This window comes from Syngnathus typhle, linkage group LG9, assembly GCF_033458585.1.
Source record: "Syngnathus typhle isolate RoL2023-S1 ecotype Sweden linkage group LG9, RoL_Styp_1.0, whole genome shotgun sequence".
NCBI classification, from domain to species: Eukaryota; Metazoa; Chordata; class Actinopteri; order Syngnathiformes; family Syngnathidae; genus Syngnathus; species Syngnathus typhle.
In genome coordinates this window covers 8555463-8580722 of record NC_083746.1, presented here as the reverse complement: position 1 = coordinate 8580722, position 25260 = coordinate 8555463, and the positions used below count along the sequence as shown (strand labels likewise).

The window sequence follows — 25260 nt, the reverse complement described above, 5'->3', positions numbered from 1 at the left end:
ATTCGGTGCACCCAAAAATATACTACAGCTAATTTTTTAACCGAAACTTCGCAATTAACGCAGCAGGTGGTTTCTTTCAAAATAAAAGGCGCACTGTGGCGGACAATTATAACAGGCCTCTCATCCAGCAGGCAAGCGGTGGGGGCGTGTTTATACGCAATGTGTGCTGTTATCTTACATGTTGTTCATTTTTTTTTGGTTTTTTGTTTTGGCAGTCTTGGAATAAAGATCAGCTGCGAGTGTTTCATACTGCCAAAACACGTGCATGATATTTCCAAAACATTCGCAATTTAAAAACAAAAGTACAACAATAGATCCATATATTTGCCTAACTGAAATATAAACCATTTTTGATCATTCACTACAAAATGCTTTTTAAATTCTTGCAACAAAAAATAAATTTGGTGTCATGCTGAAAATATGATAAAACACCGTCGCATAAGAATGATTATTTTACATTTGGACTCCATAGAGATGAAGTTTGTTGAGATTAAAATCTGGAACCCTTGACTGTGAGGTACACTCGCAAAATTACAGTTGAGTCACGGGTTCGCCAAAATCTCTATAACAGAGCTCGGGCGACACCTTGTGGATAAATAGCTATCCTGCACCCTGTTGATGTTAGAGCCTACAGTATTTCAAACAGGATGGTCTTCGACCCTGAATTCAATGTCATTGTCAGCTGGTTGCAGTAGAGATACACAAAAAAAAACATATCGACATCCTTGAAAATGTATTTGGTCTATTCATGGATTGGACATTCATTTAAGGAACAGTAAATTGTGCAAAAAGTAGTGAGTTTGAAACATTGAACAGGCACGTAAAGTCAAAGTTTAGAGGTCAAATGATAATGATTACCTGTAAAAGTAATACATTTAGCTTCCTCCTGAAATCTCACCTAAAAGCTGTCACCAAGCCTTATAAAAATGAATGGGTGTATAATGTCACTTGGAAAAAACTGAATTTTATTTCTAGCCAAATGAGTAGCTTGCATTTTACAAACTGGAAAACCTCAAGGGCATGCACCCTCCAAACCTACCAGCTGGTTGAAAGCTACATAAATCCCCTTTCATCGCAAATAAAATTAACTTGGCACCAACTAACCGGAGATATTGGTTTTGCCTGCAGGCGGGAGTATAAAGGCTGCTGCTATATTTTAGGGCTATAGCCCCAGAATGAAAGAAGAGCCTTCAATATAAGTGTAGATCTTAATCTTATAATCATTACCATATTTTCATAAGCTGTTCAAGCATCTGACTCAAGACAAGGTTCATTAGCCCAGAACATGACATGCTTTAGCAGTGATACAATATTAATCAAGATTCTAACAGCACGGATTTCGACAATGAGTTGAGGGTCTGTTGCCATAGCAGCAACCATCTGGCAGATAGTTTTTAAAGTAGGAGTACAAGGACATCTGCCAAGAATTTACAGGATGATTCAGAAAGGGGATTCTAGACCTGTTGTCTTGCATTTTATACATTACATTCTACCATGTAAAATATTCCGTATTTCCTATCTTAAGTTATTCTCTCTTCTCTTGTGCCCCACTGCAGCAAAATACAGTGCACACACTTCTCAATCAATCATTCTACTCACCAAACGTCCTTAAGATGATCTCGAATCTGAATCCTTCATAACAGCACCCCATTTTGGATAATTGTATACTTGCGTTCCCTCTGTGGGAACGGTTTGGGGCATGGACTTTGGTCCAACAAACTAACATTTATTTTCACTTTATTATTTTAGTGAAACTGCCTCAATGGGGAAGCTGAAATGAAGGCCTCTCTCCCTATAGTAGTTAGGAGATTAAATGTTCTTTGCTTTTGGTTCTAAAAGCGCCCTTAGTCTTGTACAAGAACTGACCTTAAGGGGGTGCTGTAATCAAGGGTACAGTACAGTATTTCTCGTGGAGCTTACTATTGTGGTATTTATTGCCAATGCATAAATGATGGAGACGGAAATGTTTGCTCAAGTATTGTTTGCAAAGGTTGCATTAATGTATTAATTAATGGGTTATTTTTATTGCCTGACAGTGTTGCCAGAAATGCATATTTTATGACACTACGAAAGAATGGAAATGCAAAGGAAGGAAAACACTTCTTGACACTTGAACAAAGGTCACTATTAAAACGCTGAGAGGTCGACTCCCAGTTTAGCGGTCACTCTTTAAAAGTTGAAAGCGTAACTCATTTATCATCATAGTTTTTCTCCTTCATTATTAAACCATGGCTACGCTCAAGTTTCCAGTTTCACTCTTCAGTCTCACATGCCCGTTTGAGGTGTACGGTTCATTAATTGGATTGACTGTTCATGAGAGACAATCCTAAACATTGTGCCAAAACAGGATTTAACTAAAATGGCAGAAAAAAAAAACCTCAGGACAACAGAATCCCAAGGAATTTATTATCAATGCATGTCAAGGAGACATTTCATAAGACCAGTGAAGGCAAATCATGTGCGTCAACTTTAGCAATTGTATTTCACATAACAAGGGGTAAATGGTTTTCGAATAATTTGATTTTCTGAGGATTTTTGTTCCATGATTTTATGTATTTGATATTATCAAGGCATTGTAAAGTGTGACCTTCAAGACTAATTTCCCTCGAGGGTATCAAAGATTATTTCATTATTACATCATCTAAATCGTATTATAAACAATTGAAAGACAGTAAAGCGTGACGCTACCTGACGTACTCGGCAAGCTTCGGCAAATTCCGCCAGTTTCGAAATCGGACGCTCCCAGACTGCTTTATGTCTGGTATGGGAGACCACAGACCTATAAATGTAGACTCAACATTGAGCGAGTTTGCCCGTTGCTACAATGCGTCAGCGCATCTTCCATAATGAATGTGGCAATTTAAAAATAAACGTCACAAAGTGACGACCCAAAAGTGCGCAAAATTCATTTCTCCCGTTCAATAAATATATTTGAGGAACAGTTAATCATGAAAATAATGTATTTGACTTTTAATCTGTGGATTAGAAATGTTTATTCGTTAGATATTTAGAATTGACAAACCAGTGAATATATTCTTTTAATATTTCAACTGATGATAAAGTGCAGGGGTCAACCACCTTTTGGGATGGATAAACTATTTAATCTGTCTACAATAAAAACTAAGCCCAAAATGTATCTAAATAGTTGGTGTTTGTGAAAAATGTAATACTTATATTTACATTCAACTGTTGTTATATTAAAAATATGTATTGGTTCAATCCCTAATTGTAGTCGTTGGTGACTTTTGCACTACCCTTTATGTTTGGCAACAATCAGAGGATTAACTTTTTAAGTCATTTATTTAATTCTGAAACATTTTGTTGTCTGGTAAAAGAACTTCAATAGATTGGCCACAAAGTCAGGAAATCCTATTCGCAAAATAACAAACATTCTATAATAACATTCATGCAATCAAAGTCCGTGTGCAGTCCAAGCAGCGTCTTTGCTGTTGATTGGCTCCCTTAGTCACTTCCATTATGGCGGCTACGTTGACGTACGATGTGTCTGTCAAGGCGTAATCTATGTATGTAATGTCTACGACAGAGACCACGCTCGGGCGCCATATTGCCGAGCACTCCTCCTGCTCCCCTCCCTTCCCTCCCTCCTAGCCGGGTCCCAGCACAGAGCGAGCCACAGCTGCGGTGCAGGAGGAGGCTAGACTCACACTGAACAACGCTACTGTTGGGAAGGACCGGTGATACAGCAAAACCAAGAGCCACATCGTGGAAACCAAATGGGATGGATTAAACCTTTTTACGCCACCGTTTAGCGATCGTATTGGGACTTACGTCACAGCACCACGGATAAAAGGTCGCTTCATTTGTAGTTTTCTTTGAGAGGGAAGAGCTAAAAAAAATAAAAAGAAAAAAAAACCACGTCAGAGTGTAGCTTGTGTTTAGCCCGGCGGTGATGGATACTTGAAGCTAGCTGGCCGACGTTACTTCTCTGTCAGGCGAGTAGCGGTTGCTATAAATTCGCTCTGTTGCTCGTCTGTCACCCCTGTTCACGCCTGGTTTTTGTAATGTACATTATGATCGATCGTGATTAACAAAACCACAAACTGGAAACGCCGGTGAATTAGGTATCAGCTGACGCTAGCTTGCTAGCTACACGTAAAGCGGCCACCAGCTTCGTGTCTCATTCTAACATTTAATCGCGAGAGAGTGGCTGTTGCTTAAAGTCCAACTTCCCCAGACATTTAAGAAAAACGGATCATTTCCCCCCCCTTTTTTTTGGTCGTGTGATCCGTTCATCGTAGTTTTGTCAAAACGGCGGCGTTAACGTGCTTCAACTTTGTTACGTACTGTCAGAGACCAACTACCCCCCGGATTTTCTTAATATGCATCATCCGGACCCCACTGGAGACTCTGGCAGTGCTCGAAAGATGGCGCAGCCGGCTGTCTTTCACAGAAGGGGTAGCAACACAAGCAGCGGGAGCGGCTCCTTGCTGTCAACACCGGTGGTCACCAACAGTCACGGCTCGGGTGCTGAAGAATATCAGACCTCCCTGTTGATTCAGTGCCAAACTCACGCTGGCTCATCCTCCCCAGGTCCCCACCATCCTCCTTCCCACAGCCTAAATCTACATTCCCAAGCCCCACAGTCTGCTGGGGCTCAGATGAAAAAGAAGAGCGGTTTCCAGATCACCAGCGTGACTCCGGCGCAGATATCCGTGAGTACCAACAACAGTATTGCGGAGGACACCGAGAGCTACGACGACCTGGATGAGTCCCACACGGAGGATCTCTCGTCCTCCGAACTCATGGATGTGTCCCTTTCACGAGCTAATGATGTAGTTGGAGCGGAAAGAAGCTCATCTGAGGAGACCCTGAATAATTTTCATGAGGCTGAAACCCCAGGGCTGCTGTCACCCAACCAGCCTTCACACCCCCATTCTCTGAATCAAGCAACGAATCATGGTGGAGGTATGGTCAATGGGACTCTGCATCGTCACCCTCATCCTCAGAACTTCCCGCTGTCCGGGTCCGTGGACGCCTCGTCAACCCTTGCCTCTGTCATTCAGAAAATGCCTTCAAATGTTGGGGTCCCTCAAGAGGTTGGCCCTTCTCAGCCTGTGGGGATGGCGAGCCTGGGATCCACTCCCGGAATGCACAGCTCCGCTACAGGCACTGCAGTTAGTATAGATAATCCCCAGACCAGCAGTGTTAGTAATGTGAATATGTTGAGCTCTGCCAATGTGCCTGTGAGGAGGGGAATAAGCGCAAGTGCGAGCAACAGCTCCGGAGGCTTTCCTCTCAACGCGAAAAGCGGCGCCGCGGGTGGTTCCGCGGCATCTGGGGGCAACCTCATGACCAACGCCAATAACACTATGATTCAGCAACAACAAACTCTCAACTCAAACATCTCTTTGAATGCTTCAACCACTTCTGCCGTCACTGTTGCCAGTGTCACCGGGGGGCCGTGTGTCTCGAGCGGAATCCAGGGACGACACGGTTCTGCTACGCTGCAGTCGGCGAATGCCCCTGTTAGCGTCTCAACTATTTCTGCCCAAGTCGCCCCAGCTCCTGCACCTGTGGTGGCTCCCGCCAGTTCTCGCTTTAGGGTGGTCAAGTTGGACTCAAGTTCCGAGCCCTTCAAGAAGGGCCGATGGACGTGCGCTGAATTTTATGACAAGGACACCCCAAACTCCGCCTCTTGCTCATCTACATCTGATGCTGGCAGCATGCGCCAGTTTGTCTCTGAGAACTTTTCTGGGTGCTCAGAGAGGGAAAGCACAAGCGGTAGCTCTGTGAGTAGCACTATGAGCACAGTGAGCCATTATATGGAAAGTGTTTGCAGTGGTGACACTGGGGGACCTCCAGCTTCCCAACATGCGCAAGATTTCACCTCCCCTCCTCAGGGTTTCCAAGCACTCCACCCCAGTGGCTTGGTAGGCATGGGCGTGTCTCAATCACAACCACTTATAAACCCCCTAGACGTCACCCATTCAAATATCCAGGCGACCATTGCTTCCTCTACCCCCTCAAACATGAATCCGCCTGGACCGGCGCAAGGACACCCGATCAGCAGTGGCATGCCGATCTCTGCCGTACCCCAGCAACAGCTTACCTATGCCCAGGCCGTTGCAAATCAACCTACAGGTTCCACGCAGGGCCTTGCAGGGGTTCAGCAGCAGCTTGGCTACGCCTCACTCCCCCAGCATCCATCGGCCACCCCAGTCCAGATGAGACCCCAAGCTCCCGCATCGCAACATCTACTAAACCAAGCTAATGGCGTGTGCCAGATGATGGGGGGCCTCCAGCAGTCCCAGGTAATCCTCCAAAATCAGCCCCAGCAGCCCTCATCGCTCCAGGCGCCTCCCTCCAATGCGGCCTTTCACCTCGGAGGAGCCGGTCAGCAGCCTCCGAGCCACGCTGCCCACCTGGACTGCCAGCAACAGACACCGCAGTCCCTCCCGACTCAAATCCAAAACATTGCTTTGTGCAACCAGTTGCCCGCTACGATTCAAAACCAGGTGTCCGCACCTAGCGCGCCTCCATCTAACCCCGACCACCATGCCCCTCCGCAAGTTCTCAACGTGGGTAATAATAGAATGCCCCTACAAGTTGCCCCCCAGAGTCTGACCCAGGACCTCAGCAGTGCCCAGGCCCTGGCCCATGCTGCTCAGGCTAGCGCCCTCTATGCTAGTCTGCCCACCTTCACTACCACTCAACTGCAAGATGCCCAGCGACTCCTCCTCCAGCACCAGTCGGCCCTGCTGGGTTTGCCAAAGCTTGCTGGAGGCGACCCGGGATCCAACACCGGCCAGGGTCAAGAAGCTGAAGGCAACGCTGCCATCGCCAGTGCCTTAACTGCATCAGCTGGTCTCAAATCTCTGGATGGAGAGGAGGATGGGTAAGAGACTTTTTCTTTTCTACTTGACAGTTGGTTGCTGAGCAGCTCAACATTTGTGTCCAAAACGGTTTCTAATGGTTCCTGTCATTGTGAGGGAGGAAGAGCCTCATGAGTAGGTCAATTAGTAGACAGTGACCAGACCTGTTCCAATCAGATCTAGTCAGCGGGACATAAAGCAGGGCTCATCTGGCTGTGATGCAGCTTGTCTTGATCAAGTCCATTTGACATTTTTACTCCTGACAGTCCACATTGCAGAGCATGACGGGTCTCCTTGTGTCGTAATGTAGGAAATGGAAAAATACGTATCACGGCAAAGGTCTATCGGTGACCTTTTGAGGGAAGAGATTTACTCGTTCACGCCTTAAACCTTCGGTAAACGCTTATTGATTTCATTAAGTGCTCACTCGTGTCACAATCGCGCTGTGATTTAATGGCCGCTGAAGGTTGGCTAATGTTATCACATGACCTGTAAGTCGAAGGAATGTGAAATCTTTGGGGATCAGATGGATTATTGTCTTTGATGATAACCAGAATTTGGGGCAAACTAAAGCCGTACTTGTCTTCAGGAATTTCGGTCAAGCCTCATTGGTGCTTAGCTGAACTTTTCAGAAGTCTGACTTTTCAGAAATCAAACTGTGCGCTGCTGCGCATTTGTTGTTTTAATAATAGCTGTCGTCACGTCATAAGGATGGGAGTTTAAATATTAACATTCATATCAGTTTGGGGGTAGAGAAAAACAGTGAGGACTGTATGACAGTGTCTCTTTTGGAATTAAGATGAGGCTTGTTTTGCACCTTTTGTTTGTTTGTTTGAATCATTTGCATATGTTTTATGAGGCCACTGTCGGAGTGAATTAATGAATGACAAAAACAAACAGTGCTTTCTTCACACAGCTTGCTTTTGTTTTTCCTCTCGTCATTAATGGACTACAGAAGACACTTTGTTTATTTCAGGGCAGTGAAATCTTAGAACAAGACCAGGTTTTGGGGGGGTCTAAATTGTGAAAGAAGTATTATACCTTTTAACATACGTAATTATCATCCAACTGCAATCGTTAGCTCCCTGTGTTTTCAGATGCAACTGGTAACTGGAGACCCTGTATGCAGAAGATTTAAATGTTTGCTCTAAAGTGCTGAAGGCAGTGTAATTTCAACTCGGCAGGAGTGAGGTTTGAGGCCACTGACGAGGTACATGCTGTTCTGTTGTTAAATACTGAAGGCCAAGTGTTGGGTTCGGTGTGTACAGTGCTCTGATTGTATCGGAGACATCAGGGAGAGTCTGTTACTGTCTGTTCCCAAATTTGTATAGTTTCTACTTGCTTGCTCAAGTTATGCAAGTGTTGACAGCAATGCTAATATGTCTTATAAAAACACAAGTTGTCGTCACTTCAAACCGAAAATGTTACATGGTGTCCGCGTACTTAATGGTCAGTAAAACATGGTGGAACCGAAGTGTTGTGGCAACTTCTTGTCACATTTTTTTTTGTTTTGGTCGTACACAAAAATGTGTCCAATTGCCAAGAAAGAAAAAAATGATCTGGTTTTATTACAGTGTGGCATTCTTGGTTTCATAGCTAGAACTTGTAAATGAATAAATAGGGCTTTTTTTATTTGGTCGCTTGTAATGGATTCCGTTACATGAAAGCTTACAGCCAGATTTACAGCAAGTCTTGGCACTTAGCATTCATCAAGGTTTCAGTCCAATCACTGTAGCCAGTTGGGATTCTGAGCATTTTATTGTGCCAGATTTGGGATTTGTTTCTTATTGTGGATTCGATTTTTGTTGTCCATAGCAACTCTGCTTCGGTTGTTGGGTGTCACCCTGAAAGGTTGATCAGGTGTGCTACGGACTACGCATCATCAAATAAAATCATGTGTAAGTGATGTTTCTGTACTAAGGGGCGTGGTGCCCAAAAAGAGTCCGTTTTGTTGCTCTTGTACCAGGCGGTTGAAAAGCAGTCTAATCTTTTCCCCGCCGTTGCGGGCAGCCAGTTCATACTGGACCTGTTGCTCATTGTGTTGAGCTCAGTGTGATCCCCACAATTCGCACACAGAGGAAGTGACCCAATCTGACCCAACACAACTTAGTCAGGCCCACTGAAGCTGATTGAGAACCATGACCGAAAATACGGCCCGACACGACCAGATGGAACTAGACTGAGCATCGCAGGGGCTAGCTCGGTTAAATCCTCCCGTTCTCTTGCTTGGTGGATGTCCAGTCACACGTGAGAGATTCTCCAAAAGTAAACAGCATTTGTTTTGCAGTAGGACCCCACCCATCCATCCATCCATCCATCCATCCACCCACCTCCCTCCCACCCATCTCCATTCTCACTACACAGGCCAACCTAGAGAACACCAGAAATCAACAACAGAGCGGCGAGGTGCTGCGTTAGTGGATATGTTGGCGATTTGTTAAAGCCCCGCCTCCAGTGTCAACGCTGGGATGAACAAGGAAATCCTGAGCAGTTCGTCAAGGGACCTGCTAACAATGGTGGTTAAAAGCTTTCACAGATGCTGATTTTTCTTTTTCCTTTTTTCTGATCTCAGTTGAGTTTCCACCCTGATTCCAGCGTCAGTTTGACATTGTCCGTTCTAACCAACACGAGAGATGCTTGAATGTAACTTGCATTTTAAAAATAGCTCTTGAAAAGAATGATTTAAATCACTGTTTCGGTGGTTCCTTTGTTGTCTCCGTTCCTTCGGTCTGATGGTTTGTCAATAAAGAGTATTGTTGCAGTTAGAGTGCAACGGCGGTACTAATGACTTGTAATGGATGATAATGGGTAGTATTTGAAGCCATTCATTTATGAGAAAAGAAAAATGCTCTCCCTCTGCTCTGCGCAGAAACAAAAGTGGCCACAGCATTTCACGATGCAAAAGCACACAAAAGCTGTATTTAAAGTCTGCCTGAAGAAAAGTATTGTTCAATTTTAATTAATGCAGTACTTCTAGCTGAATAATGGTATCACGCAGTGCAGTTCCACACCAGTACAATATTAAGTATACCTTGATGGCAGTCAAAATGGAGGACTATTATTTCTTAATTCCTCTTAGGGCAGAAACAATAACTACTGTCTGCTTTTGACTTTTGGTCTTAGTTTTAGTTCTGGAAACTAATTGTTCTCCCCTTTAAAAAAAAGTCTCATAGCTGGTGTCAGATAAGGTGTTTTTTTTGTTTCATTCACGTTTTCTTGATTGACTCTGGATAAAATTAGCGGTTTATCACAGAATCTCCAAATTCCTTTTACAAGGTCAGGGAGAAGATTGTGGATTCTGTGCAGTGCGCACCCTTGTGGATGTAGGTTAACTTGGCAGAGCTGCAATGTTGTTGAGGCCCCAAACTAAACAGGACTGAATCAATAATGCCTCTGCTGGTTGCAGCAAAGCGGTGCACTCAGTTTGTCTCAAGAAATGAGTCATCAGCAATCAATTCCTCCCAGTCGACCTTATGAGCAAACTGCCAAAGAAAGTTTGCCCAGTTTTCTACAGTGACTGCTCTTTCCAAACAGATTTATTGTGGGCTCATATCCAAATGCCTTTGTGTCAGGTTAGCACCGTCTGTGAGGAGGCTCTTTTATTTTGAATGGAGCTCACAGTCCCTCACCCCAGCACGATGAAATCATGCTGAAGCATTTTTCGGTTGTGGCGGTCTGGCAATGTCATGCCGCCAATCATGCTGGCAATGTGCTGAATCATGCCTGGCATTCCTGTGGACACAACACTGTCCAGTTAGCTTCAGAAAGGAAATGACACCCCCCCCCCCGAGATAACTTCAATGTAGGTGTCAACATGGAGCTACTTTATGCTCCTTTCATTCTGTGTTTAATGACCTCAATATAGTTCTACCACTTACTGATGAGCACATGATACCATGTGATCTGTTTTCAGAACCGCAAAGCGAGCTGGTTTTTATTTGTGGCTAGTTGTTTTTAAATGAATGGTGTCTCCTTGCAGACATTCTGGGCAGTAAGTAGGATTTCAAAGTCCCCCAATCTTGCTTTGTGTGAGATAATCCCCACCTCAATGCACTGTGTTGCTGAATATGGAAGGCGACAGGAGGAGGGGGTCGATGGCGGTTGAAGTCTCTTACTTTTTTCTTCCCATTTTAATCTTCAGTAGTCTAGCCAGCTGCTTCTCTTTTTTATTATTCGCTATCTGTTGTGCTGTGAGCCTTGTTTTACGTCGACGTGGGCAACTACAGCAGGTGGATTTCCAGATTTTCTGTCACGCAAATTAATTTTTGGTAAACACTTTTCACAAAAACATACACTTATTTCGCCTTTCAAGTCAGCAAAGCGTACACGCATCACTAGCAGGGCCAGTGAATAGTTTTCATGCACTTTCAGTTTGTGGAGAATGCAACACTGCCCCCTTCTGGTCAGCAAGCTCTCAACGTTTTACTCACAATAATGAACTCTGTGACCTTCAGATTTGAAAGACGTCATGTTAATTCAAAGCGATATGAATGTTTATATGTCATTTTGTAGCCACGGACTAGTATTCAACTGACCCTTGTCAGGTTAATGTTTCAAAGAGGTACACTGCACAGTTAAAGAATGTAATGCAACTAATGTTAAGATATTTTGCAGCACAAAATATCACACCAGGCCTTGATGCCAATAAAATGAGATAACATGTAAATTGATTCAAAAAAAATGTGCACGGAAAATGTGCTTGATTGTAAAGCCCCAATAATACGTTGGAGGCCAATGTTAAATTGGAAATAAATAAGTGGAATAAGGTGGAGGAAATTTAGAATAAGTACTTATAACTACATAGCTCGAATAATACCTCAAAATGTATATTCACTTAAAGTTTTATCAAACGTGTACAGTATTTTCTTCTAAACAAAAAAGGCGTTTGTGTTCAGGTCTTTTTATACATTCGCCACAAGGTGGCACTGCTCACCTGCAGCATGTGGCAAAAAGGCAGTGAGTCTGCTAGGATGGTCACGTGAACCGACTGTGACATGGTGCTGTGATTTGACTCAGGATTTTCTTTCACCTTTTATCTCTCTGAATACCTAGGACTTGGAATTAATTATAAAGACTGTACTTTATGATCAGAATGTTTCACTTGCCGTACTTTATGATCAGAATGTTTCACTTGCAGAAACGTAGTCACACTTTGTGATTATCTGAATACAAATACAGTACAGGAATAATGAAAGCAGTTTGACGGGAATATGTGGGTTGTATTAACCGGACTGAACAAGCTACTCCGCTTGTTTGCTACTAAGCTGTCCTTATGACAGCCCCACTGCCGTCACAGATTTGGGTCCTGACGAAGGAGTCCTATTAAGTTAATCCACTTCTAGCTCTATGTTGTCTTCACTCGTGATCTGGCATTAGGGCACGCAAACAAACTACAGGAAATGCTGAAAACCACAAAGCTGCACTGCTAATAAAGTGTTGCAGTTGAAACGAAACAAAAAAAGATTAGTGGGGAAATATTGTTGAGGTGATGTCGCTGAGAGATTGTCTTTTGGTCACCACACTTAGCATAATCCTGTCCTGTATGAACTTGATCCGTTGTGTTCTTTGGCCGCTAATACTTATAATGCCAGTTTTCACTCCTCATAACTTCAAACTCCTGCTCACACACTCTTATGTAATGTGGCGGCTCTTTTGTGTGTCTGCATGCATGAAAAGCAAGCGGCTTGCACTTATCTCTCCAGACTCGTGCCTTTGCTTTTTTTTTTATCCATTAAGATAAATGTTTCGAGATGCAACATTTACTACTTAAGTACCTTTCGTGTTGTCATATGAACCTACGAGTGACTCTGAATGATCAGGTGATAAGTCGGGACGGTTCTAGCGCAGTCCTCTTCTTCTGCCACCCTTTGCCTTGTGCGTGATGACAACTAATGGCACGCTGCCGTTAGCTTAAATGCTCCCATAGAATCCATCTCTCTTGGAGGCTAAAGTGCCAACTCATCATTTTGAGCCTGTTCTATGGCTGGCTCACTCAGTTGCTCTGTCATTCTCCATAGTCAGGGTTTGACACAAACTATGGAAAAGCCAGGCCTTACTGGTAAAGTCCGTGCACACACTAAACTATCAAACTATAGCCCAGCCAAAAGCCTTTACAATTCAATAGGCCTCCTTTTTTTTTTTTCTACATCGCTGTGACATGCAAGTCAATTGTGGCAGTAAAATAACGACATTTCCATAAATGATAGTATAATAAGTTCATTTATTTATCAATATTTGGTAGTTTGTGCCCTCTTTCTGTGAGGTTTTTGTAGCTTGTGGTCATGCATGAGGTTGCTGAGTTAAAGTAACTGTCTGGCCTTGCCAAAAGTCATGTGATGCTGATTCATCCAGACAGATGAAGTCTGTTAGGACAAGTAAAATCCCCAGCATTGTGCTCTTCCCATACCTGTTATTTCTTAGCCGGCACGCTCTGTGCTGTCGTTGGCGCTATGAAGAGCTTATGTTGTGGTTTTTGTCTGGCAAGGTTTCGGCCATCTTAAGGCAGCCTTTCATGAGAATTGACAAGATAAGACCCCCAGGCACGCGCTCTTGTCTGTCACATAGAGGACTGGAATACAAGCTCTGGAGTAGAGCATAAGGTGTTTCCCAACAGAAACTAGGAAAATAAAGCTACTGTAAATTGCTTTTGTAGATTTGAAAGATATATTTCAGGCATCATTGCATTTTATTTTTGCTAGTAAGTTTGAAGTCGGGGTTCAAATCCTGGCTCTGACGTTGCATCGTTGAGTTTGCATGTGCTGTTTGGGGTTTTCCCCTCTGTCCTCCCTCTTGCTCTCCCATGTGAATTGAAAAAATTAGGATTAGTAAATAGTGCGGAGAATCGAAAGCAATAATAGAAAAAATATGTTGTAGATATTTGGGAAGTGTGAGGTGATGGCGTGGTAGATTTGACTGTATACGCCGAGGGGAGGCTCTGTGGTGGAGGAACAGGGAAATCATTGGGCCACATGCTAATCTCTGTTGATAGTTTATGTAACTGGCTGTGTCACATGACCGCGCGTCACTACTCACCCAGCTTCTGTCTGGTAATTCACCCGCAGCCATTCAAACACAAATAGATGACGGAGGGAAATGGAGAGAACGCACATAGGAACTCGTGTCAACCTGGTTTCCTACTTTGTAGTGCCGGTGCGGTTGTTACAACAAATACATCTGTAGAGAGCAGGTTTGGATCCCGCCGCCAATTTTGACCAGGAAGAAGGATTTTTAGGTAACCGTAAACAAAGAGCGCCAGGGGCACGCGTTTTTTGCTTTGGATTCTAAATGTTCCTTCAGACCGAAGACCCCATGAGAGTGCGCGGTGTTCAGGGCCATGACGAGATGGCAATGAAGCTTTTGTTCTGGGAGTTGGAGCAGCATCTCAAAAGGTAAACTAAAGAAGGTCTACAGTAGCGCTGCCTGGCCAACCACCACAAGGGCTGAACACAAAAGGCTCCAAGGCCGTATTGTGTGTGGCTCTCTGTGAACTTTCTATTCATTCATTCATTCGCGCTTCCAACGCTCGTATGAACGGTGAAAGATGTTATCACAAAGTAAGCGCTGTAAATTGTCATCCACTAATACAGCTGCACTGAATACAATATGGTGTACAGACCCCCCCCACACACACACACACACAGGTATATTATTTCTCTTTCAAGCTGTCTCTAATTCAACTCCTCGCCGTCATTGCCACCCTTGCCAGATTTAGCTCTTTTTTTTTTTTTGTAACCACTGTGCTACCCTCATGTCACTCCATCTGCTTTCACAGGTAGTCACTTACTACAGTACAGAAAGACACGAAGCACCTAATGAGTTCTTTCTCTCTTTTGTAGTTTTGACATCGAGCAGAATGGAATATGAAGTACTTGCTAAATAATGTTACTAAAACGGAATATCTGTTAGCATATGTATGTTTGGATTTGTTTTAGCAATATGTAGAAGTGAAATCTTGTGTCTCATCACTGGCTTATCAAGGTGAGTTTTTTTTGTATTGGAGCTTCACTGCTTTTCTTCCTTCAAGTTGTGCAGTTTAGTTGGGTTTATATAATTGGCTTTACTTCTCGATCATTCAAAAAAGGAGTGCGGAAGAGCTCAGTGTCTTAGAGACTCTAGCTAAGCTGGTTATCTTAAGTGTTTTCCTGGATTTGGATTTTGGTAGAAGACATCAAAACAATCACTCGGGTGCTAAATTTAAGTGTCACGAGTAGCTGATACACCAACCAGCATGGCAATAATATGTTTTCTCTGGACTATAACATGCAACTTGGATGGCATCCTCTTAAGGTATTTAATTGGTGTCATGAATTAGAACGATCTGGTTACAGCGCCACAACCGCCATTTTTCCTTCTCTGAGCCATATTAAGTGATGGCTCAATAATATTTATTCACTGAAATAGCAGTCAACTAACTAAAGGGTGCCATCGCGAGATCTCACTTGATATGCAGTGCCATACAAGCCCATGTGGGGGCAGTGCATGTCAATTGATATACTACTGTACTTGAATTTCTGAAGTACGTCGACTGCCATCAGTCATAGGGAAAGTACTGTGGATATATTTAAGAAATGGCTATAGCCAGACTAAATTGTGTTCAGTTTAGTCTTGAAACGGTTGTTTTGCAAGAAATAGGTATGACTTTTTTTTTTTTTTTTTAAATCTGTAGCAGATGCCAAAAAATAGTGCATTATTGTGCTGAAAACTGCACAAAAATCTTTTGTCAGTGAACACTCGCGAAGGTTGCCTCTGCTTTTCAGAACGACGATTGGCCTTTTTCTTTCTTTCAGTGTCATCCGGTTCTTCCCGGTTTCATCCACCTCATCTTGTTACTCGAATATTCTATGCAAATACATGTCAGCTGAGCGGCAGGTGGGGGCGTTTCTGAATAAATTATGCAAAGGAGCGCCGTCTCGGCCAATCGGGAGCCAAAGCTCCGTTCTACGTCACGGTAGACATCAAGCGAGCTAGTCCTGAGCTGCGGACATCGAGTGCTCTTCTGTGTGTGCAGTACAGTGTGTGCTGAGCCGAGCTGACCTTGAGTCGTGTGTTCGTGTCGTCTGGTTCGCAATCCGAACGTCTCGTGTGGATGTGTCTCGGGGAGCTGATCGCGCTGTGTCCGTGTGGGAGGGACGGATTGGCTTTGTCCAGAACTCGAGCGCCTGTAACCCACAAAGAGGGATGAATACGCCTTGCTACACCGTAGCTATGGATCTGGGCGTCTGTCAGCTCCGAAATGTCTCCATCTCATTCCTGTCGTCGTTATTGAGCGCAGAGAGCTCTCACGTCACGTTCGACAGCAGGTATACGATCAAATTGAGCTGTTCGCATCGTTTGAGCAGGCGTCGTTGGCTAAGGGCTAGCTTTGTTGAGGCTGCCTCATCCGCTGGCCCTGTGGATGCTCAGCTAGAGAGAAACGGCCTCACTGGACATGGATGTTAAACGTTCAAATGCGTCGTGCATTCCTGTAATGCCCTCTTAATCGGAGGTTTCATATTTATTTTCTTTCTTCTCTCTGTTTTTCTTTTACAGCTCGTCGGGAGCAAGTGTTGTGGCCATCGACAACAAGATTGAACAGGCGATGGTGAGTTTAGACCTTTTTGTTTTTTAATCAGAAGTACTAGCCTGCACTTGAAAGAGCTCACGTGGTTAAATACCGTTTTGTGACCGTTTGTATGTCATTTGCAAAATGTTTCACATGCATAAAATGTTTGAAGAACATCAATATTTCAAAATGGAGTCGACTGAATTATACTGTACGCCTAACAAACACCCCGACACAATGGGCAGCCTTGTAGCGTTATTGTGTTTCTCAGTTCAGTGTTAAACTCTTAAATCAAGTCTATTTTAGTGAGTGAACCGCGGCATTATAGTTGGAGTCAACGATGTACTATAGTTAAATATTAGGTTTTTAAATGTGTGTATTACGGTTGATCCTTTTCCAAAATGCAGGTGACTTTACTGCCGTTGTGTTGTTACGCTCAGCTCTGTTGCTAGGCAGGCTGAAATACACACAATCCGGGTAAAAAAAAGAAAAAAAGATTCAGAGCGCTGATTGGCTGAATTTTCACGTTGGGCAGCGCTGTGACGTAAACGTGTGTGGATTTTTTTTACAACGAAGTACTGACACATTTTTAGTGTGTAAAGTGCGCTTTCAGTTTTATTCAGATATTTATGTTACATGTATGTGTACGTTTAGGAATGGAAAAATAATTTGATGCATCACATTGTTTTTAAAAAAAGAATTTCAACTAGTACATATGAAACATTTTCTTGTGCTCACAAATAGCATTGATCGTAAAACACGTTGATGTACCTTATTACTCAGACATTTTAAGGATTGAACTGTGGTTTTAGGGATAAATAATTTGTGACAATTTGTCTGTGACGTGACAACTCCTTTTAACCTATGTTTGACATCCATGCAGTTTGTCCATTGTATGCAATAGCCGTTTGAAATCCAAATTTTGATGATCATATAAACTCCGAAAGATGTCTGAACAGCAGAGCACTTGTAATTGTATACAAAGCAGTGATTGAATCAGAGCAAAACTTTTTTTACATCGAACTTGGAAAAGCGTATTTCCTACTCAGTTTATCTTGCAAACCCAATAAGCAGACGTAAAAGTGATTGGAACTTCAGGGTGGGGCGGTAGCTTTCATAGTAATGTAGATCTCTCGAAATGTCAGATGAAGGTGTGACCGTGTTAACACATCTGACTTTGTATGCGCCAGGACCTGGTGAAGAGCCACTTGATGTATGCCGTGCGCGAAGAGGTGGAAGTGCTGAAGGAGCAGATCAAGGAGCTGATCGACCGCAACTCCCAGCTGGAGCAGGAGAACACCCTGCTCAAGACGCTGGCCAGCCCGGAACAGATGGCTCAGTTCCAGGCACAGGTCCAGACCGCCTCCCCGCCCACCGCTCCCTCGACCGTCACCACCCCGGGTCCGGCGTGTACCATCGCTCAAGCCGCCTCGCACACCTCTGGCCCCTCAGCTTAGCCCGGCGCGTGCAGACTGACTCAATACTACTACTGCTAATGCAACAGAGCTGACGAAGAGGAGGAGGAGGAGGGGAGGTGATGCTGTTGATCCAAGAATTTGCACATATTTATCCCTGAGAAGGATGCATCCAGCGGGACAAGTGCTGCACAAGGCGACAATCGTGCAAGTCATTGAACATTTGCCAAAAAAAAGTTGACATATCAGCTAGAATGTTTTCTCAACAATAAGCAAAACCACATATTTCAACACAGATGCTGAAAAGATCACTGTGCCTGTGTGTGGCTCCTAGGCGATGTCAATTGTATTGTTACAAGTGGAAGAACAGAAGACGGCTTTTGTTTTGTTTGTTTGGTTTTTGTCATGTGTTGTAAATAAACACGTTTCATGCCTAGAAGAAGCTAATGTTACATTGAACGAAAAGGCCTTTTTTTCCCCCCAGAATGACAAATAACGAATGTGAGCAAATATCAAGACCAAGTTCCCATCTGGAATGGGGAGGGAGGGGATCCCAAAGCTCTTCGAAATAACAGCGGGATGGATTGTTACTTGGTTTTGGTGGAACAATTTTTCTTATTTTCAGTATTTCTTTTCACATTTCTTAGCTCTGCAGTGGCATGGAAACGAAACATTGTTTGGCAGGCAAAAGAACATGTACATTTCTGTATAGTGTAAGTAAACATGTAAAATAGTGAGAGGAAGAGAAACAGATGCATCAGTATCTTGGTCACATGGCGTGAGCAGCGACATGCTTACCTTGCTCGAACTGTTGTCTATTTTTAAAAGCTTGTATTTTCAAGATCTAAGGACTTTGGTTATTTAAACTGACGAGGTGCAGCCAACAATGTTATCTAGAACTGCCACTGCGACATTCACTCTTATTGTAAAACCCATTATTTTCTTCCTTTTCTGATGCTGCACTTTTTTATGATTTATTGTTTTGTTTTTGGACACTGAAATACTTCTGGATAGAAAGTATCTGAATAGCTCAACATTAGAAGAAACAATCTGCAACTTCTTGACATTTCTCCATTTCCTTCTGTGTATCGGTTGTATGCTCATGTTTTGTGCATGTTTCTGCAAGACTGGATGAGAAGTTGTAACATAACATACTGCAATTGCACTTGAAAGCTGCACTCAACTTTCATTAAAATGCTAAATAAGCGTCTGTTGATTTGTGGCTTGGTTGCTTCGTAATTGGGGAGGAAAGTCAGTCCAATGGGTGTGACACAGCGAGGGAGGCTACAAAATGAAGCCCTTTGCTAAATGCACAACATTTATTAGAATAAAAAGCGTCTTCTCACACAAGACAGATGAATGCTGCAACAGGCAAGTATGGCACATGGTCAGCAGGAATCACGTTCATGTGCATAAACAGTCTCTCACATTTGTACTTGTGGACACTTGAATGTGCGCACGTTCACACAGATATGAGCCAAGTGATTAACAAGACACAGCCGGCGTGGTTTGAGACTGTCCATAGAAAAGCTGTCAGCACCACAGATTGCAACACTGCAAATGAGAACAAGGCGGAGGCGATGCTAGTCAATGTACGGGCTTGGGAGGCAATTTTGCTCTCTCTCTGTGAAGCCTGTTGCTGGTCGGTCCCTTGGTCCTTTTGGAGCGGCGTGGGTGGTATCAGAGGTGTGCTGAAGGTAATGTCTCTGGATCACATTCCCATACGGATACTCTGGATGATCTGAAATATGGCTGAGAGAGTGTTCGTGTGTGAAACCTCACTATACGGGCAGTTTATTTCCGATACGATGCGGTACATACCTGATCCACACACAACGAATACAAAAAGGGCAAGCAGCCAGGGGCCCACTGGATACTTATCCTCCTGTGGTCGCTATGGGAAACGCACACACATGCACAAAGACACACTGCTACAATAGTGTTTCACTTATTTTTACACTTGCAAATGTGCAAATCAGCTTAGTTCTAATTCAGCCTTTAAGATTTGCTTTGAAGCATCACACACCCCATTGTCAGACAGTGTCCTCTCTTTGGTGTTGAAATCAGGTGATCAAAGGGTTTGACTGAAATTCAAATTCATTCCCCTCTAGTGGTGGGAACTCTTCAAAATAAAATGTTCAGCGGCTGATTACTATCCAGTCTCTTCTAAGTATTAGCATCCTTTTTTCCTTCAGACTGCATCCGAGGCAGTGTTAGGAAGAGATGAGGAGTAAATATTTATTTAATTCCTTAAATCATGATTTGCAACACTGCACGAATAAGATGACGACTTCCTATGTGCCTGATGAGCAGGAAATATAAGCATCGCCTCTTGCGGCCATACATCACCTACTCGGGCTAATGTCATGATCATGCTGACAGTTAAATGGGCTCACCAGCGTCTTGGCCACGTTTCCTCTCTGCGTGATGTTCTTGCTGTGCTTCTCGTTCGCCATGCGGATCCTCTGTTTGGCCACCATTTTCTGCAACGTCTAAAAATAAGTCCTTTTTTCTTTTTCCTTTTTTACTTTAATTTATGAAGTGATTGGAATATGTAGAACGATCACAGTAGCTTCCAGCTGTAGCAAATGTTTGCCGGGATGCAACCGGAATTGTGAATGTTTTGCTTTCAAAATAAGTGTATTTAAATTCAATGTGGTGTTGTATGACGATTCCTCGACGGGTTGTACGTGTTTTATTCATTCTTTTTCCAGATGCAGCGTGACTATTTATAGCGTTTTGAATTTTGACTGGACCCCTCCTCCTCCTTTATCAAGTGTAGGATTTTATTACTGACGTGTTGCGGAAGTCACATAGTAATTTCCGCAACTTTCCTCCATACCTGACACCTGACATTCACGCCAAATGTTGCAAGCTTTTGTCTAATCAGACCAGAGCATTTAGTTTTCTCATGGTGTTCTTCCATATACAGATGATGTTGGGTAGTTTATGGGAACCTTCAAAGCAGCAGCAAGTTGATCACAGGGCTAGAAGTTAGCAAAAAGAACAAAAGAGAGTGCAGGGAACCCTCCAACCAGGGACAGGTGGTCAGGGGATGCAAGTGAGGCAGTGCCTCCCCTGGCAATCTCTGCAAATGAAGTGTTACAACAATAATAAAAAAAAAAAAAAAAACATGATCACATAATAAATTATGTTCCATTTTTGTATTCGTTAGTATTGTATAGTGGAGATATGCCTTTCCCACTTAAGATGAAACATATTCTTCAATTTCCTCAACTGATACCAACAAACTACTACTAACCCCAACTAAGTTCCGTATTGTTTCTAAAGGAGTTACAGATTCTCAGTTTAGCAAGCGGCCCAGAAAGAGCCACTCTAGTTGCCTAGCGACTGCACCAATCTTACTTCCGCGGTCAAACAATGGAGAGTCAATTTCAGTGCGTCATAGTGAACGTTTGTGACACACTGACTGCTGAACATTTGAATTAAAAACATACTGAAAGTATAGTCGAGTGTTGAAAGACTGAATACATCTGATCATGTGTTGGCCCATCTTGCATGTACATGTACATAATAAGATGACACATATAGAATGAAAATGTTTGAGCAAGTGTTGACCCTATGACCCGCCCTGCTACTGTGCAGTTCAGAAATAGTTCCACTTTGATCAAATGAATTGTTACAATCTAAGACTAATCTACCTTTGAAGATTCAGTTTTGTAAATCTGTGTGCACACATGGATGCTAAAAAAAAATCCATGCTCTAATTAAAAATTGCTAATGTCTTTATTGTTAATCATATATATCAAAATTTTGTTTTTTCTTGTAGAGTGAAGTGTTAGTGAACACAGAAAGAATCTCGGCTCTTTAAAGTTATGATTGGTATGGTCAGAACTTAAGAAAAACTATGTTTTAGATGTAAAAAATGCAGACCAGGCATGAAGTTTGAACCATTCACTTGTTCAAATACTGCTTTAAATTTTTACCTCGATATGGCAAGCATAAATAACTCCTCTAAGTACCAATTTTTCAAAATGTCACCAGAATGGCATGCAGAGATGTTAGCACGAGGCACGTGTGAACCAGAGGCTGTTGCTGACTTTTACGAGACAAATAGAAGTGATCTCCAACTTGTGCAAGACATGCATCTTCATATTTTAACCACTCCTACTCTAAACTATGTTCAGTATTTATAGTGAAGAATACTTGACCTAAATTCTAGCTTGTAAAACCTTCCTACGTCTGGCCCAAATGCTAGCTGGGGAGTAAAAAAAAAAAACATGGACCTAAAGAGGTGAGTAAACAGTCGTTAAAGCTTGCAAAATAAACCTGTAACGCGACAGATGAATTTAAGTAAAGAAAGATGGGAGGAGGGCAAAAGGATTTATTTGATGTCTGCATGCAAGGCCGTGACTTGAACAACATGAGCTCTGTTCGGAAACGTATACTTGGGTTCGACCGGTTGAAAGTCATTACGGCCCAAACAAGTGTGCTTCTTTTCTTGTGATGGCCGGACGCCTTTGCTACTTGGCCTTCACGCTGCACTAACTGCACGTCCGGACAGAGTTTCATGTGTGATTGTACAGTAGCACGCATACGCACCCAGGCCTGACGGATTTATGTCGCTCTGGTTCACTTGAAGTTTTGTCTGCAAACGAGAGTTTCAAATATCAGAGCGGCTTGTTTTGAGCTTCAAAGTGACAGCTGTAAAAAGTTTTTTGAAGCTCTTGCTATTTATAGCTATTGTTGCTATTTTACATTCATAATTATTTTGGGTAAAAAAATAGCTCAAACCTTTGTTATGAGGTCGTAGATTTATTGTCACCAAGTCAAACTTTGTGTTTGATGATAATCTAACCTTGACGTCGAGTAACTTAAGGTCAGTCATTCATTGTGTGACGACTTGAGGAATGATTGACAACACTTTCAACCCATTAAAAACTTCTTCAGGGAGAGTACGCACACGCACAGACATATCGACACAATTTAAACAGTTTACCCAACTAGCTTAAAGGGTTAAAGAAACATCACACCCATAAAAACTTTGTATCCTCCATTTGTTGACAGAACAAGGCCAAGAGAAGTTTTGCCACTCATCCCCACCCTCTTCAGCTATGCGTGCCCTTTGATTCCACGATCCAACACCCATCATGCGTAAGTTTCAAAACTAGCAGTTAATAAATGTCTAATAGAAGTGACCTTGACAGAATCCACATAGATGCTTCACTAATACCGTAAATTTTATTTTGGGAAATTCAGTCCTTTTTTAGGTGGAGTGGAAGTTTTTGCCACATTACATCAATAAAAAAAAATCATTTCCAGGACACGGGGACAAGGTACACGCACACACACACACACGCACACACGCACACACACACACACACACACACACACACACACACACACACACACACACACACACACACACACACACACACACACACACACACACACACACACACACACACACAGAATGCATCTCAAGTTGTTCTGTAGAATCTAGGTGTGGTACTAAACAAATACCAGTTTATTATGATTGAGTCTCCTTTTTCCGTAATGTCCTCCTCCGCGCACTTTATACATATAACTTCATCACAAATAAAAATGGAATTATAATGACTTTAACTGTGCAGGACATATAGAAAAGGTATTTTTTTGATCTCCACTGAGGCCTTGGCAAACTTGCCAGCCCCGATCAGGCTTTCCGCCAACAAAAACAGTTTGTTTGCTACTAAGGGAAGCAGCGCCTCACCAAATGTGTAGAATGATGTCACGTATACAATCATTTTGGATAGATTATGCAATACGTTGGAGGAAGACGTCAAAAGCTATTTTTAGAACAACCTCACAGGTCCATGTGGTCCTTAGTGTACAGTTTACCAAACAATGTGGCTTTCCAGCATAGTTGTTCTGCAGGAGTCATTCAAGGCACCGCCCTTGTTGCATGTATTGTTGAATTATTTCGTTTTTCACGTACCTTGACTGAAGACTGTCATGCAGATGAGTTGACAGTGGCACACAAACACACCGGGCTCTTTTCCAGTGTCTCAAATGACTGTGGGTTGCGTGTGTTTGTGTGTTTCTTGTGAATGAGTCTTGTGGGAGTGATACGTGATACCACAAGCATGAGAACATGTCGTGGGAACAGGTGATGAAAACACGTTAACCAGAAGACAAGTCTTGATCTTTACAAGCTTTTGCTAAAATGTCAGCAAATAGCAACCATGCATTGTAATGATATTCATCTTTTTTTAAACATATGATTCGTGTTCCATCCATTTTTTATTGCTTACCATCCGACCATTTTTTTTATTGCTTAGTGAGCTTGGAGCCAAGTGTTTTTTTGTTGTTGTTGTTGTTGTTGTTGTTGTTGTAGAAATTGTCCCAGAGGATAGCTCTTTGTTGTTACGAATACAAGGCAAAAGTCGTGAACCGAATATTGAGGGCGAGGTGTAATTTTCGAACGGAAGTGCTGTGCTGGAGGCTCCGGCGAGAGATAGTGTGTATGTAAACCTACTGACTGTTGACCCCGATGGAAAACAAACGATTTAAATGTTATTCCATGACAAATGCTTTCATCTTTGTCATCAAAACAAATGGATCTGTATGCACAGTAAATATGGGCGTTCTAATGAGTTTTTAAACCCCTACGCTAAAATATTGTAGTTTAGTATTAGAAAATAGATCATGGTGCTGTTTTGTGGGTTAGGCTAGAACAGATTAATGGTTTTTCCTTTCATTTAAATAGGGAATGATGGTCTGAGTTACAAGATTTTCCTACATATAAAAAGCCATGGCGTGTCACACTTCCATTTCTTTCATAACAGGCTTGTCAAACATTTGTTGATCTTGTGTCGCTGACACATCATTCATCTGGACCCATGTTGGAAAATGTAAACATTGAATGCTATGGGTGAAGTTGGGCTGCTGGCAGGTAACTGGGTCAATAATCTACAGTTCATAATACAGTCCTCATTTAACATCTTGAGTGAGAGGGAAAAGGGAGTGTGGGGTTAAACCGCTTAATTTCTTTATCCTTTATTGGCAGTTGCTGGCATATTCTTAAGTACTCGTGGAGATTTATACAATACTATGTTCACCTCACAGCTTTCTGATGCCGTGACTCCAAAATAGGTCATTCCTGATTTGAAAGCAGTGCTGTTGTTTGTCACTGCCATTAATTAGCCAGTGTCTCACTTTCAATAGTAAACAGCGCTCTCGTGTGGTCATTTTGAGAAACAACCAGGCACAAAAACTCAACTGGCATTCGTGTGAGTTGCTTCTAAATTCAATACAAGTTACGATTAATATAGTATAGTATTGTGGGGGTAATTTGCCACGATATCTGAATTGAATCACGTGATGAGCAGATAAGCGACAGCTCACTTGGCTACAGATTAATGTGAAGGCCCAGCTCAGTGACCTAGTGGTAGAGTGTCCGACCTGAGACTGGAAGGTTCAAACCCCGGCCGGGTCATAGCAAAGACTATAAAAATGGGACCCATTGCCT

The 25260-nt window shown here is 42.8% G+C and overlaps 2 protein-coding genes across 5 annotated transcripts; one reads left to right on the top strand and one right to left on the bottom strand.

Annotated features, from left to right (window-relative positions):
* The first annotated feature begins 249 nt into the window (after positions 1 to 249).
* LOC133159593 (TSC22 domain family protein 1-like) lies at positions 250 to 18999 on the top strand. The gene is made up of 3 exons (XM_061286718.1): positions 250 to 6856; positions 16362 to 16413; positions 17565 to 18999. Exons 1-3 carry the CDS (start codon positions 4341 to 4343, stop codon positions 17829 to 17831), a joined length of 2835 nt encoding a protein of 944 aa, XP_061142702.1. The 5' UTR covers positions 250 to 4340; the 3' UTR covers positions 17832 to 18999.
* On the bottom strand, positions 18276 to 24006 carry serp2 (stress-associated endoplasmic reticulum protein family member 2). 4 transcript variants are annotated; one of them, XM_061286727.1, is made up of 5 exons: positions 23728 to 24006; positions 22353 to 22398; positions 20186 to 20281; positions 19611 to 19683; positions 18276 to 19541 (listed from the first exon to the last, which is right to left on the bottom strand). In XM_061286727.1, exons 3-5 carry the CDS (start codon positions 20267 to 20269, stop codon positions 19501 to 19503), a joined length of 198 nt encoding a protein of 65 aa, XP_061142711.1. In that variant the 5' UTR covers positions 20270 to 20281; positions 22353 to 22398; positions 23728 to 24006; the 3' UTR covers positions 18276 to 19500. The 4 variants fall into 4 exon arrangements, with proteins under 4 accessions (XP_061142711.1, XP_061142710.1, XP_061142709.1 ...); XM_061286726.1 differs by having other exon boundaries at positions 20186 to 20877; positions 23728 to 23997; XM_061286725.1 differs by having other exon boundaries at positions 20186 to 20272; positions 23728 to 23988.
* Between the last annotated feature and the right edge of the window lie 1254 nt (positions 24007 to 25260).

What these genes read in the sequence shown, in the direction of transcription:
- LOC133159593 (XM_061286718.1), top strand. Translation starts at nt 4,341, where the DNA reads ATGCATCATCCGGACCCCACTGGAGACTCTGGCAGTGCTCGAAAGATG. An exon ending in CTGGATGGAGAGGAGGATGG is followed by an intron (nt 6,857 to 16,361) that starts GTAAGAGACTTT and finishes TTTCTTTTACAG; the next exon opens with CTCGTCGGGAGCAAGTGTTG. An exon ending in ACAAGATTGAACAGGCGATG is followed by an intron (nt 16,414 to 17,564) that starts GTGAGTTTAGAC and finishes TGTATGCGCCAG; the next exon opens with GACCTGGTGAAGAGCCACTT.
- serp2 (XM_061286727.1), bottom strand. Translation starts at nt 20,269, where the DNA reads ATGGTGGCCAAACAGAGGATCCGCATGGCGAACGAGAAGCACAGCAAG. An exon ending in GAAACGTGGCCAAGACGCTG is followed by an intron (nt 19,684 to 20,185) that starts GTGAGCCCATTT and finishes CGTTTCCCATAG; the next exon opens with CGACCACAGGAGGATAAGTA. An exon ending in ATTCGTTGTGTGTGGATCAG is followed by an intron (nt 19,542 to 19,610) that starts GTATGTACCGCA and finishes ACACTCTCTCAG; the next exon opens with CCATATTTCAGATCATCCAG.